The 19327-nt window shown below is 35.9% G+C and overlaps 1 protein-coding gene across 2 annotated transcripts in view; it reads left to right on the top strand.

Annotated features, from left to right (window-relative positions):
* Positions 1 to 19327, top strand: part of LOC109096681 (zinc finger CCHC domain-containing protein 7-like) — a 55325-nt gene that overhangs the window by 21582 nt on the left and 14416 nt on the right. For both annotated transcript variants that reach the window (XM_042716159.1, XM_042716158.1), the window contains exons 3-6: positions 14150 to 14208; positions 14369 to 14494; positions 15458 to 15628; positions 18142 to 18177. In XM_042716159.1, coding sequence (XP_042572093.1) covers positions 14150 to 14208; positions 14369 to 14494; positions 15458 to 15628; positions 18142 to 18177 — 392 coding nt within the window. The remainder of the gene's footprint in view (positions 1 to 14149; positions 14209 to 14368; positions 14495 to 15457; positions 15629 to 18141; positions 18178 to 19327) is intronic.

The following is a 19327-nucleotide window of genomic DNA, read 5'->3' as shown; positions in this document are numbered from 1 at the left end:
TAGAAAAATTACCTTGGTTTTATTTCAGCAAGTAACACTAAATAATAATGGTATTTGGACAGAAATGTTCATGCTAATTCATACTAAATAATCTGTTAGGGAACTTAGAGAATGTGATTTTTTTTTTTATTGACACTTCAGCTTAGTATTTTCTTAAGAAAAACTGTGTTTTTATTGAAACTCTTTAAAAATGTGAAAAGATTTAATATTTGAATGTTCCGAGTTCAATACACAGAAATTTAAATTAATAAATAAAAGTAGGTTTTGACAATTATGCATTTTCTGTATAAGTTAGAGGGACAAACTAACATTGTTTCTCGGTAGACATTTATTGTAAGTGGGTTTTGTCAGTATTTTTTGTTGCGTTGTTTACAGTTTCAAGAATTAGTTGTCATGATGTATTTAACTAGGAACATTCCATTAACCATCCTATTTTTTTTTAAATATATCTGTGGCTATTATGGTCTTACTACAAATAAACTGTGGCGACTAATCATTTTTTTTTTTTTTTTTTTTTTTATGATTACTTAGTTCAGTTTCTCCAATAACTAGTTCTCTCTTTCTAAGTTTATAGGAAACAAAAACTAAAGGTAAATGTGTTTTCCTTTTATGCTTCCTGTTTACCAACAGAGGGTTTCGATTTTTGTTAAAGTATTCATTGATGCACCGTTTGTGGAAACGCCACATTTGTAGTGTTTGTTTCAATGCAACGGTTATTTTTACGCGTGCTGCCTGCTGTCAGTCTGGTGGAACTGAACCCCACCCAAACTCATATTTTATTCCAGGTTGTCCGAGCTGAACAGTGCAGGCCTCCCAGACCCCCCCACGTGGACCTTTTCTCAGATCTCTTGTGGGAAGAGTTGAAATAATTCCTATTGTCTTTCATTATAATTCAAGACTGAGAGATATCGTTTTTAATAATGCCAGCTTTATGTTCCCTAATCTAATTTGTGAGGTTATATTTAATGTGTATGTGTGTGTGTGTGTGTCTTCTGTTCATATCCTATATTGTTACCACTTTTCCTAAAGTCCAATGATGGGCTACGGGCAGAAAAGAAAAAAACCCAACAAATTAGAATCTTAAAGCGCTATTATTTAATTACCCCAATGGCTATGGATTTGCTGTGTGTGTGTGTGTGACTGAAGAGGGCGATAGAAAGGGCAGGATTATTCTGCTTTTTCAATTTACAGAAGCCCCACTGCCCACACACACCCCCCTAACACCCCAGACCCATGACATACACACAAACACACACACTTCATCAGCCCCCCTCCAACCGCTGGAAGATAAAACAGCATTATGGTAAATTCCACTTAATGACAAATTTTTAATTTGCTGAACACTGCTGTCTCTCGCATCCCTTGTGTGTGTGTCTGGTGTGCGCGTTCACGTTTTAGTGAGTGAGTGAATGAAAGGGAGGCCTAATTACAGTGTGGGTTGGATGGGAGGAAGAAAAGCCCTCCTCTCCTCCTATCACGGCGATAAGGGAAAGGGAATGTAGCCGATTAATGATGGTGTTTATCTCTTTTCATATAATAACAATCATGAAAAGTCGATCTGCCCCTCAGCCTGATAGAAAAACACTCCCAGAGGAGAATTTTCATCAGAATGAAATTGAAGTCGCAAGCTACTGGTTTTATTAAGTATTTCATTTTTCCTTCTCGTATGTTTGTGCGTACATGGACGCAGAAGGAAAACTGAAGGGCTGGAATATTAAGTCTGCTTGTTGTGTGATGGGGATGTTTCCAGGGTCATTTCAATTTAAAATGACTTTTTAAAACACGCAGCAATCTGTGGAGAATCTACGAGTCTGAGTATTCATTTTTCTTTTAGATATAGGATGCATTCATATAGAAGATACAGTAGGAGATACACCAATATTTTAACACTGCTGTGTTTCTGATCTGATTTAAGAGCCCCTTTTACCACACTTTTTCAAATAGCAAACCATATGTGCCAACAAAATGCACCATTTACATACAGTTTTGTTTTGAAATTCATGTTTTGAAAAAAATATCGAACTGACATTGTGACACACTGGTGACTAATGATATATTCAAAGTCTTCTGATACTGAGAGCTTTGTGTTTGGAATAGACAAAACAAACTGAAAGTTTTTCTTCACAGGAAATTTTGTGCTTCAAACATGAATGTAATTTGAGATCTATAATATGGACTATATCTAATATTCATTTATGAGCCCCTTTAACCTCTTAAGTTTAACCGCTTTAACCACCAAATATATATGTTGACAGATTGGTGACTAGTAATGGTGTTTCTGTATCTTGCATATATTCAGTAATGGGCTAATACAGTATATATACCATGCTAGCTCCAAAGCTGCTGCAGTGACAAATCAATAGTATTTAGCATATATAAGCATATGCATGGTGTTTTAGTGCTGTAATCATTTGTATGGCAAGACAAGCTGTAGACATATTTCTCTGGTGGGCTCTTGAAGCAAGTTTGTCACAGACTAGTGCTGTGACAAGTGACTGATCGAGACTGAGATGTGCATGTGCAAGCTGTTTCTATTGATGCACATACAGCCTGACTGCCAGTGCATCATAATTTTTTGTTAAATTATTTTTTCCCTCCTGTTTTATCACTTTCTAACATAATAATAAGTTACTGTAATCACTCTTGAAAACGGACATTAGTTCATACTAATTTTAACCTTAGTATTTCTTTTAATAATTTCCAATTAAATCGTTTACAGTGCTTAACAATTCTGTGCATTGTGTTTTGTATTTACATTTTAACTTCATGTTATTATAAAACCCTTGTGACTTTATTTCATGGAACACATATTAGACCATTCTTGACCATGCAAACAAAAGTGTGCAGGGCTAAGCTCCTAAAACGGACACAAAATCAACACAAACCTAGTCCAAAAGACTTAAAAATAATAATTATTTGTTTTGTAATTATTTTATTAAAATAAATGAACACAATATATTTTGAGTCTTCTGAAGCTGATGGCAGTGTTAGGAATAGACCAGGGCAGACTGAAAGTTTTTATTCACAGAAAATATTTGAGTTGGAATTTGATAGCTACATTGTGGAAGTTTTGGAAATAAAAAATCGGATTTGTTTTTAGTCCCTTTTTGAGCTTGGCAGCCCCCTTGGACACTGTTTTGAAAAGAGCAGCCTCAACATCCTTCAGAATTTCTTCTTTTGTGTTCCACTTAGGTAGGAAAGTCATACAAGTTTGGAATGACATGAGGGTAATTAATGGCAGAATTTAATTTTGGTGAACTCCTGGATGTCTGGTCTGGTCTGTATCTTTTTTTTTTATGGTTGAAGGCTTTGTTTTTGTTTTTTCATTAACTTGACATTAGATTACCAAGTACAAAGAGTCATGTTGAGTGTGTGCATGTGCTTTTCTCAATCCCATGTGACTCTCTTCCCTTATCTTCTGTCACTTACCCGTCTGCCACTCTGATTGGAGCGTATGGTTGGCGTGTGGTTGCCATGCTGTTGCCATACCGCGCCCCGCTGGGCAGTAATTGGGCCCCCTCTGGGTTGCAAGAGGCAACGGTACATTGACAGACAGGTTTGGCCACCTGCCCCACCTCCCCCTTTAAACTGGGAGTCAGGAATGCCACGAATGTGGCAGCACCTACCGTGTGCCATGCCGAATATTGGGTAGGGGGCACTGCTTTGGCCACATGCCCCACAATCGTGTTGTACCTGCAGAGTGGGTGTAATATGAACTGATTGTCAGAGTGTTTGGCAGACTTGGGGTTTGCTTACTAAACATCTTCATTGACAATCAGTTACCTGGCTGTCCAGATGAGGACGTTTTTTCATGTTCTATTCTCCATTTTCATATAAAGCCAATTAGAATTTCTACTGGCTAAATCAAACCTTTAAAAGTTTTTTTTGTTTGTTTTTAACAATAAATGTTAAAAATTTGTTGATTTACCAAATTTTTGGCCCCAAATGATACAGTTCTTCTCAAAATCTGCAAGATCTTTATTTTTTTTTTAAATGGATCATAAAATTATCATGAATACTGTACTTAATTATTACATACTTATACCAGCATACTCCAGGTCATCATTTGTGAATAATGATTTCAGTGTTGGCCTTTTTGTCACATTGAGCTATTATATGCCTTCATAAGAATTGCAATATAGTGCACAAGTCATATGGACTACTTTTATTTTCATACACTCAAAATAAAGGTTCTAAGGTTTTTGAAGCAATGCTATAAATTAACTATTTTGGTTTCCCCAAAGAACCTTTCAGTGAACATTGATTTTCTAAGTGAGAAGAACAATTTAATTATCTGAAAAACCTTTTCCACTTTAAAGCACCAATTTTAATATAAATGATCTTCATGGAACCATAGATGCCAATAAAGAACTTTTATAATTAAGAGTGTATTTAAGAGTATATTTAACAGTTGCGTAATGATTATTTAGTAAATTCTGTTTTTATGTTTCTCTTGTAAAATTGAGGCATACAAGTTTGAAATGACATGAGGGTGAATAACTAATGACAGAATTCAGATTTGGATTAACTTTCCCTTTAAAAACATGTCAGCAACAGAAACAACAGTGAAACAGTTTGTGTGTGTGTGTGTGTGTGTGTGTGTGTGTGTGTGTGTGTGTTTGTGTGTGTTCCAAAGGTGTTTTTTGGTGCTAAAGTTGTGTGAATGTGTCCAATAGAGATATCAGTGTAATCCATGTTGCAAGGCTCCACAGCAGTGCTGCAAACATGAAGACTGAGCATGAAATGAAATGTGCCACTGTAATCCATAATCGACCTGTACATGATGTATTGACCGAGAGGGAGATCTCTCTCTCTATCTCTCTCTTATTTCATCTCTGTCTCTACATGTCTGTCACTTTCTGCTTGATTTCATGTCCTGGTCTTCTCTTCAAACCAGTTCTGTTTGTGGTCCAACCGGATGCTTGAATTTAGTCGAGTGTGAAACGCTAGCGAGTATGTTTGTAAGCACGCGTATCTCCAGTCGCTTGTAGTGAGGTACCCTTGTGTGTGTGTTTCGACTTTGAAGTGTGGCGTTGTTACACACTGTTTGGTTTTCACACTCACATTCACCACTGCTCACCTAACTCACTGTGGTCTGTTCACGGACCATGATGCATTTCACAGCACCGCTCATTTGAATTCTGCCTTCCGTCTCCTCCGTCAAGTAGAGTTTAATTGCCCATGTGGATGTAAATCTGGCATTTCTGATACAAAGACTGATTCAAAGTTTTAAGAATATAGAATGGCATGAAGGAACAGAGAGGACGGACTTGTGGCTTAGTAGATGGTGCCATGGTGCTCATGTGGGAAATAAATGTTTGAATATAGCTCGCAACATTTCTTATTCCCATTCCTGCCATTCATTTCCTGTTTTCTCTCTACTATCATTTCCATAAAAATGGCAAAAGGCCATAAAAATAATGAAGAGAGTGAAAGGGCTGTACAGAAGGTATGAAAGCGGTTTGGAGGGATGGATTCTGACAGGAAATGAGAATGAGCGAGGAGATTATTTAGCTGATGAAGGAAGTGGAGGAACAGGAGAATGGAGGCCGGGAGGAGAGAAAGCAGGCGTGAATGCTGTGTGTGTGTGTGTGTTTGATCACTGTTTGATTGGATTAAGGTCTGGTCCAGCCAGGGTGAATAGGGACGTAATGCATTTGCTCTGTGGTCCATGTCAAGTATTTGTCAGGGGGTCTGTGAGGGCTGCTGACCCCCCATGTCTGCCCTTCTGTGGGGCATTTACCCTTCTCTGTATCGCTAGTCTCACATATCCATACCTTTGACTAAATGGCGAAGAGTCTGGTCCACATTGCAGCTTATTCTGGCCAAGAAACGCCCACTTAGACAGGAAAAAAAAGCAACCAGCCATAGTTCATTTTGCATGCCATTTGGAGGCAGGTTTATCCAAAATAGATTAAACCAGAGTGGCCAAAAAAATTAATTAAAATAATGCTGTGGTAGTTTCTATGATGGTTTTTATGGAAAACACTGGATATAAAGTGGCGCATTCAGATGTACTTGTGAACATTACTAAGTGCCTCAAGCAATCTCTGAATATCATTAACTTTTAAACCTTTGTGACTTAAGTGACTAGTTGTTCCTCAAAAGCACCTGAGCCAGTCGTGTACATGGTTGTTGCATAGCATCTTGCTGTTTATTTACCAGTGCCGTATTGTGTAGAAGTTTATTTACAACCAGTGTTGGGGAAAACGCATTACAAGTAACGCAATCAAATTAATCATTTTCAAGTAACTAGTAAAGTAATGCATTACTTTTTAGTTTACAAGAAAATATCTGAGTTACTTTTTCAAAAAATTTAATGAATTACTTTTTCAAAAAGGTAACGCCAGTTGCTTTGTTTTCCCGATGACAAATCTCCTGTCCCCACATTGGGAGAAATCGGAACTACTGAGGCGTTGTGTGCGCTGTGTGATCATGTAGTTCTAGACTAAATGTGAATGTGCATTAAATTATCCCACTCGCACAAAAAATAAAAAATAAAAAATCTGATTTAGTATTCATCAAAATTAATTAAAACAGTGAAACGCAAACTCAGAATAAGACGCAAACCTGAAATAGTTAAATATGTTAAATAACACAAATGTAACTAATCCCATTTTATTAACTAATGTCTTTGCTGCTGACCTTTGATGATCCAGTTCAACCATGCTAATAAGCTAAATGACTTTAGATAAACTAACAATTGTGCTTCATTGGTTTTTTTTTTTTGTTTGTTTTGTTTTTTTTGCTGAAGAGTGTCTTCTACTGTACAGACGTGAATTCACTTTTCTATCAGCCTGAGGTTTATTCATTGCACTTTTTGGTGTGAAAGGGCTTTTACATTTGTTATAAATATAAGTTTTTATATTAAAAACAATCAAGCCCTGCTCATATTTAAAGTAAAGTAAAGCGAAAGTAACGCAAAAGTAACGTAACGCATTACTTTCCATAAAAAGTAACTAAGTAATGTAATTAGTTACTTTTTTAGGGAGTAACGCAATATTGCAATGCATTACTTTTAAAAGTAACTTTCCCCAACACTGTTTACAACCATGTTCTTTTATTTCAAAAGAATGTCTATTTCCTATCTACAACTTGAAAAAATCAGTTGGACAATACAACGCTAAACAATGAAGTTTTTAGTTCTAATTTTTGGCCCAAATTTTTGACTGGTTCTACCACAAAAAATTTGAGTTTTTTTTTTTTTAATAATTTATTTATTTATATTTATATTAAATATTTATATTGTATTTAATAGTTCTAAATTATAGTTAAAGTGCCCCTATTATGCTATTTAAAATGTTTATAATTTGGTTTTGGGTAGAACAGGTTTACATGTAAAGGTAAAAAAAAATAATGTTTTTTTTTTCAACAAATTAAACGACTCTCAAATGATTTATTCAAAGATTAATCTTTCCAAACCCCTCCTTTACGTGAGGTTACTCTGCTCTGATTGGTCTGGTCGGAAACGGAATGTAGTAAAGACCAAAACAATAATGGTATATACGTTAGCTGAACACAGACATCGGAGCACAAATATATCACTTTATCATGACTCCAGGCAATAAGAATGACAGACATTCTATATTAATCAACACATTTCTAGACAATAGTGGGCCGACAGCTGATTAGCAGAACTATAATGTGAGTTAGCCGGTGACCAACAGCTGCATTAAGTGTATACACAACACAACACACACAACCACATATTTTGCATGCTCGACAGAACATTACAGCAACAATTTTTTTTGCAGACTGTTTACATTTATATACAGCTATTACACACTGCATGAAAGGTAATTTGCAAAAATTCACAATTGGGACATTTTAAATAGCTCTAAAAGATGTGAATGAATACATTAAGACAAAAATGTATTGCATACTTTCTAAATTTATTTATTTATTTATTTTTTTGCTGTTCGGTTTGCTGATCAATTTAATGCATGATGACATTTTGGTCATCAGGCTATCTATATTGTTGAGTCCTGCAATAAGAACCAAAAATGGGACTAAACATGAGCAACTTCTCCTGTCCCTCTCTCCCTCTCCTAAACGTACACCCTAACACAAAGGTACACGGGGTCGCACACACTCGGGCTCCATTGTTATGTATGGCTGTGTTAATCTGACTGCTGGCCTCTCTTCCGCTCTCTTTGTCCCCTCTGCCAGCCCAGTGGCAGAAGTCAACAGCACCGCACAAAGGGCCTGCAAAACTGGTTAACGGCGGGGCCTGCTTTAGGCTTTGATCAGCTTTTTTAGGGTTCAGTCCCATGTTCCCCCTGCTAGAGGAGGCTGAATGGTTACACTTGAGGGAGGTTGTTAAGGGAGACGAGTGCGGAGAAAGGGTGCTCAGGATGGATGCGTGTGTCACTGGTTGGTATGGGATGTCATGTGCTGTCTATGCAAACAAACTACCCCAATTGCTTACTTTTTTAAGGATTATTTTATCCAAAATTGGAAATTCTGTCAGAATTTATGCATGCTTTTGTACTTCCAAAGCCATAATGCTTTTATTCATCTTCGTAACACAGTTGAAGATATTTTTATTGAAACCTGAGAGATGCCTGCCCCTCAATTGAAAGTCCATTGCTCCAAAACTTTAATGATTCAAGATTTAGGCTTTTATTTACATATAAACAATGATTAATGCACCCATGGAGCATTTCAAATATGGTAAACATAATAATTAGAGCTGAAAACACTAATCGATTTAATCGATTAAAATCGATTATTAAAATAGTTGTCAACTAATTTAGTAATCGATTCGTTGCTAAATAATTTTTATTTGCCGTAAGCGGCTCATTTCGTGCATATTTTTAAATCTGCGGTGACCAAAGTGTGGCAGTAATGAGCCACCGGAGGTTTTACTCAGCCAGTACAGCAGGAGAAGTAGCGACTAGCCAATAGCTGGCCTCGTTTTATGTCACGTGCTTCCAGCACAGCGTCTCTGCAGCATTCAGCGTGATGGGTGAGGCAGGCGGCAGTGGAGTAAGCTCGAGAAAGAAAAAGAAAAAAGCAGAAGATAAAACTAATCGGACGAAGTCATCCAAAGTGTGGGAGCAAAAAGAGAGCAAGCCTAACTGTTAAGCCCTGAACATTTGGACATGTTGACCTTTTTGCACTGCAATGCAAAGTTTTTCTCAAATAATGAGTGAATAGTGTTCTGCCTCATTTCCCACAGGTAGTTGAATTCCTGTCAGTTCAGGCATAAGCTGTTTTGTTAACATTTTATCGCTTTATTACATTTTTTGAATTTTGCACTGTTATAAGGACCACTACATATTTAAATCCGATGAAAATCACAGTGTGCAAAGACTTTTGTGTAGATTCTGCAGTACAATGTTATTTGCAAATGTTTAGTCGTAAAAGCTGATAACATTGCTTTTTAACAAATTAACATTTAAAGCTTTGTCGTTTACCAGTTCATAATTCAGTCTTGCAGCCTAATTATGACTGACTGAGAGAGGTTAATGTTTAAATGTATTTGAAATGCACTTTTTTTTCTAAGCATTCACTGCTCTTTTTTCACACAGCAGGTTTTTTGTGTGTCCAATTTTTTTTTTCTGGACAACCTTCTGATGGATTTTACTTTAAATTTTACTTTAAAATGTGAGTTCCATTCAGGTTTCATGCCATTGGCACTTTATTGGAAGGATTGTTTACAATTTCACTGCATAAGCTATAAAGCTGTTTCCCAGGTATAAGCTGTGTGTTTACAGGAAAAAAATAAAAATAAAATGCAATTTACTGCAATTTTAATTCTGTTTTATTCTTATTCTTCGTGATAATATGTTCTGAAAGATTCCTTAATAAGCTTTGATCGGGATGTTAAACTACTTTAGGAGCCCTAAGGACTGCCATGGTGAAAACATTATTTGAAATCTCCTTGTGAAATTTGCTAGAGTATGTATGGGTCAGTGTTTTGATTGCAGAAGAGTTCGATAAAGGATAACTAACATAATAAAACACAACTCCAGGTATGTTTTTGATGAGGATATGACAATGCAAAAAAAATGGTTAAAATCTCTAAAAAGTCTATGTTGAATGATAAAGACCCTTTGTTAATAATTTACTTGCGGAAAAAATGGGCAAAACTAAATATTAATAAGTACATAAACCGATTCATCGATTAATCGTAAAAATAATCGACCGATTTAATCGATTATCAAAATAATACATTTACAAATAATAAGTTTTAATTTAGGCTTTTATTTACATATAAACAATGATTAATGCACCCATGGAGCATTTCAAATATGGTAAACATAAGTTCAAACCTGCTTGCTAGACACTGTTCATATCGATTACATTTACAATGCATATTCTTTTTGGAGCATGAAAGTTTTTGAGGGAATTTTGTGTTTTTTCGAAGATGCAACATGAGAACAACATGATGGTTTTTATTTTTATTTTATACATTTTATTTTATCATATAATGTGTTTTATTTAATGCATTTTAAGATACTGTTGTAGGTGATTTATCCTCTCTAAAACTGGGTTGTTAATCCAGATTAATGCCACTTAATAGTAATATAACTGTGAATAACCAAGAAACTTGAAAAAGTCATTGATATACTTTTAGATGCTCTTGAGGGTGAACTTGATCTTCAGTGTCCATTTTGGTTTTATTGTTTTCACCATTGATTGCAATTCAACATCAAGATCTAGGTCTGCTATGCTGTTGAAAGCCCCCTTTTCATGATCCAGTCAATTCCAATGAATCAATAATATCCTGCTCAACCTTTTCTTCCCTTGTTGAATATTCTGCTTCATTTGGAAATATGTCTCATTACAAATGCCTTGCTCAATCGTGGTAGCCTCAAATTCCTTCAATGCATGCAATGTGCTGCACTTTATTTGTACCATTTTGTTTTATTAGTTTATTTATTAGAATTTGAAAGATAATAACAATATTTTATATTCATTTCCTAGTATTTAATTTACCATTGTTTCTTTTGAACAACACAATTTCAGAAATTTCATGTTTTAGATTGTATGTCATCTTGTGCCCTGTCAAGGACAAAGCTAACAAGCAAAACTTGATATCAAAACTATCCTAAATGTTACATCTGTTTGCACCATATTGTAGTGAACAACCTTTCTTGTTATTGCTGTTTCAAATATCCCACCATAATCTGTAGTCTGAGCCTGTCAAGGGCTAATGGCAATGGCAGATACGTTACTAATTAGTTTCAAGGAAAATCATTTTCTTTTTTTTGTTTGCCAAAATAACCCTGTGTATGTGTCCTTCCCCGCAACCCCCAGAAAAAAGTTCAGGCTCAGGTGTTTTTTTTTTTTTGCTTTAAGCCCTGGGCTTGGCAAAGGATATGTTCGGATAATGTGTTCTTTCCAAATAAATTAATATGTGTGGAAAGATCCTCTCCCTTCTACCACGCTCTCTGTTCTCTGCGGTGCCTCTCCTAGCAACAAATTGCATCCATTTCAAGCGCAAAATAGTTTAAGACATGCTTTTTTTAGGTGTTAAATAATAGCACAGTTATTTGACGAGCGCAAACATTAGTAAATCTCGTTGCGTGAATCATTTGAATACTCTCCTCCCATAAATTTTGCACCTGAGAGGGAACTCCTAGAAATGAATATTCAATAAGGTCAAGCGCAAAAATAACTGTGTCCATGCCTTTTCAGCACTAATTCGTCATTGCGCGTCTTTAGTAAAACCTGACAGTGCTATTTTGATGCCAAAAGACGGTTTGCGCTGGCGCAAGCTGTTAGTAAAACTGGGCCAAGGGCTTTTGATTGGCTGCTGCTTGACCCCATAGTAGTATGCAATTTCAAATATGCCATATTTGTTGCTCATGGATGGTCAGATCTGTTTTGGGCCAGTCACTTTAACCGAAATGCCATGTAGCACTAGAATCAAAGGATGTGACTGACAGCACCAATTGGCTTTGGATCATGGGGTTTAAACCTACAACCTGACCAAGTTTTTAACCACTATGCCACACCAACCTAATTTCAATTATTTATGATGAACCATATTTCTTTGTTTCTGCATAAATGTTTTTAATGGATATTATTAAAATTGTACAAAAGTTCGAAGTTTTGGGGTCAGAAGTTTTTTTTTTTAATAAATGAATACTTTTATATTCAGCTAGCATGCATTAAAGACATTAACAGTCGAAGTAAAGACATTTATAATGATATAAAAGATTTCAAATATTTTCTATCTCAAATTAAAACCGCTCTTTTGAACTTTCTGTTTGTCAAAGAATTCTGAAAACAAATGTATCACAGTTTCCAAAAAAAATATTAACCAGTAACTATTTTCAACATTGATAATGACAGCAGGTGTTCCTTGAGCACCAAATCAGCATAGTGGAATGAGTTTTGAAGGATTGTGTGACACTGAAGACTAAAGTAAAGGCTGCAGCAAATTTGGTATACCTATCACATGAGTGTATTAAAATAGAAAACAGTTATTTAAAATAAAAATAAAAAACAGTTTTTCTGTATTTGATCAAATAAATGCAGCCCTGGTGAGCATAAGATTCTTCTTTCAAAAACAAAAATTCTGAATGGTCCTGTATATTGATTGGGATATTGTTTGTGGCCTCATGTTCACTTCAGAACTGGCTAAATGAATTTTCCAAGGAGGATCCCATTAACGAGTTTTAGTAGCAGTTTAGTTCAGGACTGTGATTCAGCTGTGAGAGGAAACACTCAGAGAGTCCCAGACAGTTTGTGTTTTGAGATATGCCTTCACATGGCCTGTTCCCTACACACAGAGTCCTCTTAAAGTCAGAATAGTGTCTCAGTCTCTTTCTCTCTAATGGGAGCTTGTGTTCATGGTTAATTAGTTTCTCCTACACATCCGTTTTGTTCTCCATGGACCTAATGCTGGTGGCCGGGCGCACGCCAGCTTTCTTCTCTCTCAGACTATTAGTCAGCTGGAATTCATTAAAACACACACACTGATGAAGTTGCACTCTGCGCGCACACCTCTTATTTTTATTTGTTGGTTCTATGTTAATTAGCATACCTATGAGACTTACAAGTAGCATCTGTCGCTATTCCACTATTCCCCCCTCCCTTGCTCTACTTTTCATCCTTCCATCTCGGTCTCGCTGTATGAAAAGCGAAAGGTTTTTTTGTGATGTTGAATTTGGCTTACTCTCTAGCGCCCCCTCTGGTGGTGTTGTATATCTTGTGTGGATGCCAATTGGAAAAACTCCACATACTGTTTTATTTAAGTGTTTGAGGGGGATTTGATGTGAAAACTGGGTGGATTTATGAAAATATTCCTAATATTCATATGAGAAGTACATTATAGTATCTTTGGTGTGTGTGTGTGTGTGTCATTGTGAATAGGCCTGGCAGGATTACCATAGTGAGGTCCTCCTTTCTCTGGCTTTGTGTGATTGCTGGCCCGTGACTGACGAGGCATTTCCCCCACGTAGAGACACAGAGGTGTGTGTGTGTGTGTGTGTGTGTGTGTGTGAGAGAGAGAGAGAGAAGGGGGGCATCAGGATTAAAGGAAATGTTTCCTGTTTATTGTACTGGGGGTCCTCAGGGATGTTTGGGGGGCATTGTTGCGATGTGTTGGGTGTGTAGATTTAAAAAAGCAAACACATTAATGAATGAACGTATATGGTTTGTTTTCATAACAATTATTGTTATTATTTTACCTGTAAGTGTGGATATCTGTAATTGTGTGCATGTGAAAATATGACTTCAAATTGTGTTTTATGAATCAGTATCATTTTTCAGTGCAAGTAGAATGTGACACACTAAACTAGCATCAGTGATTGTTGGTATCATGCTGATTTTGATGACCCTGGTCAGCTCTGGTCAGTTCCCTGCAAGATGTGTTTTGTATTTTCATTACTTTGGACTTGGTGGAGTTTTTGTTAGTGTTCTGTATGTATGTATGTGTGTGTGGTGTATTTTAATGCAGTGTGTGTTGATGTGCAGCTGTGTATTGCTGGAGTAACTGTCTTTCTGTCTCTTGAGAATGAGCTAAAAAAAAAAAGGTCAAATTAGGGGAGTGGGCCTCTTGTATCATCCACACACACACACACACACACACACACACACATAATCAAATACAATTTCTTATTGAAGTTTTATCTAATTTCATGTTGATGGTTTCAGTTTGTTTTTCTCATGTACTGATCTTTTTTTTTTGTAGAACATGCAAATGATGAAGAGAATAAGCAGATCTGGGCTGTATCAGAAAAGGATAAAGAGGTAATGTTGCATTTTTTTTGTCAAATCTGAAATGAATAATACTGTAATTTTTTTTTATTTTAATAAACAGAAAATACTTTTTTTTTATCATGGATCGTCTTTCATATAGGAGGTGATTACCATTTTGTCTCTCTCTCTGTGTGTGTGTGTGTGTGTGTAGGCTCAGATCTCTAATAAAAGGTTTGGCCCGAGGCGTGTTTCAAACCGTTACTACAATGAAAAATCCATCACGTGTCACAACTGCAAAAAGTCCGGCCATCTCTCCAAAAACTGCCCCGCACCAAAGGTACATCATTATCCACCCGTCATCACACTATAGTCACCTGACCCACAGCAAAGATCAAAATCCCCTTATTTCCACTCAATAAACTGCTGACACTTATAGTATGCATTAGCCCAGAAAAACTGTCAACTATACAATTTAGCCACTTTAACAAAATGCTCTGATTGAATGATCAAAACTGAATTTTAGACAATAGGATTCAAATAAAAATGGTAAACAATGCATTTTGGATCAAAGTTTTTGTGTAAGATAAGTGTTGAACGGTTGCATATGTAATTTGAATTCACTGGATTGATATAATTATCAATTACTTAATGGTTATTTGCAATTTTGGGGACAATAACATTTTAAGAAAGAAATTAATACTTTTATTCAGCACGGATACCTTTAATTTCTATATTTGAAGTATAATATCTTTAAGAATATCATGATATATGCTGTTACCTTACTATTGTCTACTTCCTTAATGCAACAAAAAATGCTATAAAAATTGAGCATGGTCCTTTAGGCTAAAAGGTTAAATTACCCTGATATAAACTATAAAGAATTGTAAGTTTGCAAAGTGGTCTTTCAGTTTTGAGGATTATTTTGTTCTTTTGATACTCCTATTTTATTTAATCGGTTTTGAACATTGTTATATTATATATTATTTATTTGCTCAAAATAGCAATAGAAACTGCAATATTTAGTGTAGTTATTTTATTGCTATTATTATTATAATTACAAATCTTTGATATTCACCGTGATACAAGACACTTTATAATTTATAATTCTTGGTTATTCTTAAAAAAGAAAAGAAATCTAACCTAAAAATAAAGTTTTCTTCTTTTAATGACAATAACACAATCCAACATTACAACTTCAAAGTTTCAAATATTTCCACATAGAGACATAGAGAGAGTGTGTGTGTGTGTGTGTGTGTGTGTGTGTGTGTGTGTGTGTGTGTGTGTGTGTGTTTATGAGCAGAAGGTGCAGTGCTGCTCATTATGTGGGCTTCAGGGACACTTTCTGAGGACCTGTCCGAACCGTTACTGTTCTAACTGCTCGCTGCCCGGCCACACCAGTGACAACTGTCTGGAGAGAGCTTACTGGCACAAACGCTGCCACCGCTGTGACATGACCGGACACTTCTTTGACGTGAGTACTGCTGTGTGTGTGGACCATGGAGCTGAGATGTGTCTCTGTGTGTGTGTTGGGTTTGGAGTGTATTGTGTGTTGTGTGTTGCTTGTTTGTTTGTTTGTGTGTGTGTGTGTGTGTGTGTGTGTGTGTGTGTCTATCTCCTGGGCCATTCTTTCTCTCATTAAGACAGACGCTTCACAGGCTGTGAGTGGGACACACGCTCCACTCGTCACCCCCAACAACAACCCCACCGAGAGAGACAGAAATGGGGGAGGAAGAGAAAACAAGTCAAAATGTTACTTTTAGAAACTGCAGGAGAGATGAAAAAAGATATGTCTTGTTAAAACAAAGGTCTGAAAAATTTTTATAATTAGAGATTAGTCAGGATCAATTAGTGCAGTAAACTATTTTTTTCTTTGACCACTGGTCTTGCATTGTTTTTTTTCAGCATCTCACGCAATGAGCATTCCTTTTTTTTTTTAAGATAAGATTCGGTTAAAAAAAAGTAGCCCTGCATTCTGTTCAATGCTGTTTTTGAACACAAGAACACATTCCCTCACCGTAAAAGCTAGTTGTGTTTTTTCATCTTTTGTTGTCTTGTGATTTGGAAACAGTTTTAAAATAAAATTTTCACATATTTAAAATAAAAAAAAAAAGCCCCACCCATTCATAAAAAACACAAAAAACAAACACATTTAGGTTTTGGGCGCAGTTAAACAGTGCTGCTTCAAGATATTCTGCTGCATTCTAATAGTCAAAGTAAGAAGTTTTTCTGAATATCTAGGCTCAGTAAGCACAAAAATAACATTAAAAAAACCAAAAATCCCAACATACCACAAACTCAAATAATGCTTTTAATCTATAATTAAAACTTTTAATTATGCTAATAATCTATAATTACAGCACAAAAAAAAACATCTATCTTTCTTTAATTAACTCTGAGAGTTAACAAACAAAAATCAATCCACTTAATTTATTCTTTCTCACTCAAAAAAAACTCCTCAAAAATAGATAACCTCAGTTCTTTATATTTACATATTTATTACATGTTTAGGGTATGAACATAACTGAATTAAGTTAGAAAAAATATATAGTTTGTACAGATATTTAGTTAAAAATTATTTTTAGTTTTTTAAAAGTTTTTTTTTCTTTCATTTATATGTTCTCTCCTTATATGGTTTCACTCTTACAATTATTTTATTGCTTTGAACTATTGTAAAACCTTTTTTCCGTGTTTGTCGATTTTGTAACACTTGTAACACTAATCCCCCTGATAACATGTTCCCTTGTAGACACTGTAAGTGTTTAATTTGCCACAAAGCTCATTTGGATGTGAAAATATGAACTTGCTTCAATATTTGTCTGATGTTCCTTAGTGTTCAAAAGACCTTTATTTTCCCACTATCAAAGCACCTCCTATATTTGGGTTTAAAAAAATTTAGTAATTTAGTCAAAGCACCTATGGTTTTAGACAACCAATAGGCAGTAAACTGTCCTTATAAAAAGAACAACACTGTAAGGGCATTCACTTCAATTCATAATAATAAGAAAACAAGTCTGGAAGTTCAAAACAACAGCTTTGGTATTTTGCAGTATGGAAATGTTTTTAATAGCTTCACTGCTGTATCATCTTGTCACAGCGAGTGAGGGAAAAGGAAAGCAGATTCTTAGCGATTTTGAATGTTTCCTTCAATACACTCAGCAGCGTAAACCTTAGAGGGGGTGCTGAAGCCTCTGCCTGGCTCTCAGGTGGGGTTAAATGAAAAGCTAACTGTATAAACGAGTCCAGCTGCTGTGCCCTCAGCACTTTCAATTTTTTAGAGAGATGTAGGAAGCTCACAGGGCAAATGCACCTCGCTCAGTGTCTGTTGAGGCGGCTTGTGCTGTCAACACTGCACCTCTTTCTTATCCTACTATTGTCCTTTCCTTTTCAGTGAATTGTTTTCTTTTTCCTGTTACATTTTTTCTTTTTCATTATCTGTTCCATTTTCTCTTCTCTTCTCTTCTCTTCTCTTCTCTTCTCTTCTCTTCTCTTCTCTTCTCTTCTCTTCTCTTCTCTTCTCTTCTCTTCTCTTCTCTCATTGTCCTGTCTTTACTGTTATCCTCTCATCTTATTTAATCTCCACTTCATCTTTTTTTTATTTTGTGCATCTTCCTTATCAATTTCATATTATATTTACAAATTTACTTTCATAAACTGGTTTACTTTTATAAATAGAGGTTAAGTGAAGATTTTTCAAATAGGCCCTAAAAGGTTTCACTTTTTGCTTCTGCAGTACATTTAATCAAAGATAAAAAAAAAACAAAGCTTGGAAGTATATAGTAGATCAGTAACGAAAAGAAACAATGCTATAAAGAAAAGGTGAATGTCTCAAATTCATGTCTGAAGCACTCCATAGATTAAAAAATAAATAAATTATTATCATAAACCTTTGTGTGGTTATTTTTTCTTGTGTTTCTGAACTGCCAGACTCCCATTTCATGTAAATATTGGGTTTTTTTTCATTGTCTTTTTTTCTGTTCTCAACAGGCTTGCCCAGAAATCTGGAGACAGTATCACATTACGGTAAGCTTCCATGTGTTTCTGTGTTTCTCTTATGTGTTAAACATCTCAAATAATAGAGTCATTTGTAACAAAAGCAAGTCAAGCAAACACTCATTTGTGTGTGATAAAACCTCACATGTATAAGCACACAGATTCATCATGAGCACTATTAGTCATTATTGTGGCGTGCAGAGAAAAGGCTCCATGTGTCCTGCTGGTTTTGCCTTTGTGTGGACATGGATAAATGGTGGACTCCTGACAGTGTGTCTAAACAGAGGAGAAATCCGCTTTCATTCACCACAGAGGGTTGCTTTAAAAACTAGACTTGTGTTGAAGTGTATAAAGTCACTTAATACAATGAATTTGAAAATGTCTCCGAGATATTTGAGATTCTTTAAATAGACAACATTTGTTTACTTGAGTTTTATTGGGTCGCTGTGTGCTTTACTCAGTATTTGCATCTGTGTGTATGTGTTTTGTCACAGAACAATCTGAAAGTGGTTAATTGGCAAACTCACTGAGCATTTTCTCCCCAAAGATCCACCGGGGTGAGAAGGCATGTGACAGTCACACACACAGCTAAACGTCAAGGGGTGCGATGGAACATCTGCACACACACACACACATCCACTCAGACTCCTGGAATATAGACCTCAGCCTAAGAGAAAAGAGCAGGTTGTTTGTCAATTAAAAGACGTGATAAAGCATGAAATGGGCTGCCAGCATCGCGCTGCGCCGAGCAGTCACTCGACCCGTCACACACACACACACACACATACACACAGTCTAATTAGCTAGGCTTCCTAATGAAAAGGCCAGATCGTTAGCGCTAGCCTGGTGCGCGGGGTGGCAGAGTGGAGACAGAGAAAAAAGAAAGGTGGAATGAAAAGAAAATGTTGCCTCTAGGGCTGTTAAAGAGCTGCGTTGGAGGGTTAAAAGTCTTTTAAAAAATCTTTCTCAAATCAATCTTTCACTGTTTCTGAGCTTTTTGATTTCTTTCCTCAATTATAAGAATAAAAATATTAAAACCTTGACATTGTACCATCCCTCTTTGAAAAGCTTGTCATGGTATCTGTTGTTTCTGCCAAAATAGCATAGTTATTATTACAGTTATTGTTTGTACAGTAAAACTGTGGTAAATTGATGCCAGTGGTTCTGGTGGGTCACCGTT

Source organism: Cyprinus carpio, chromosome B1 (assembly GCF_018340385.1).
Source record: "Cyprinus carpio isolate SPL01 chromosome B1, ASM1834038v1, whole genome shotgun sequence".
NCBI classification, from domain to species: Eukaryota; Metazoa; Chordata; class Actinopteri; order Cypriniformes; family Cyprinidae; genus Cyprinus; species Cyprinus carpio.
Note: the sequence above shows the minus strand (reverse complement) of the source record. Positions and strands in the feature narration are given on the sequence as shown.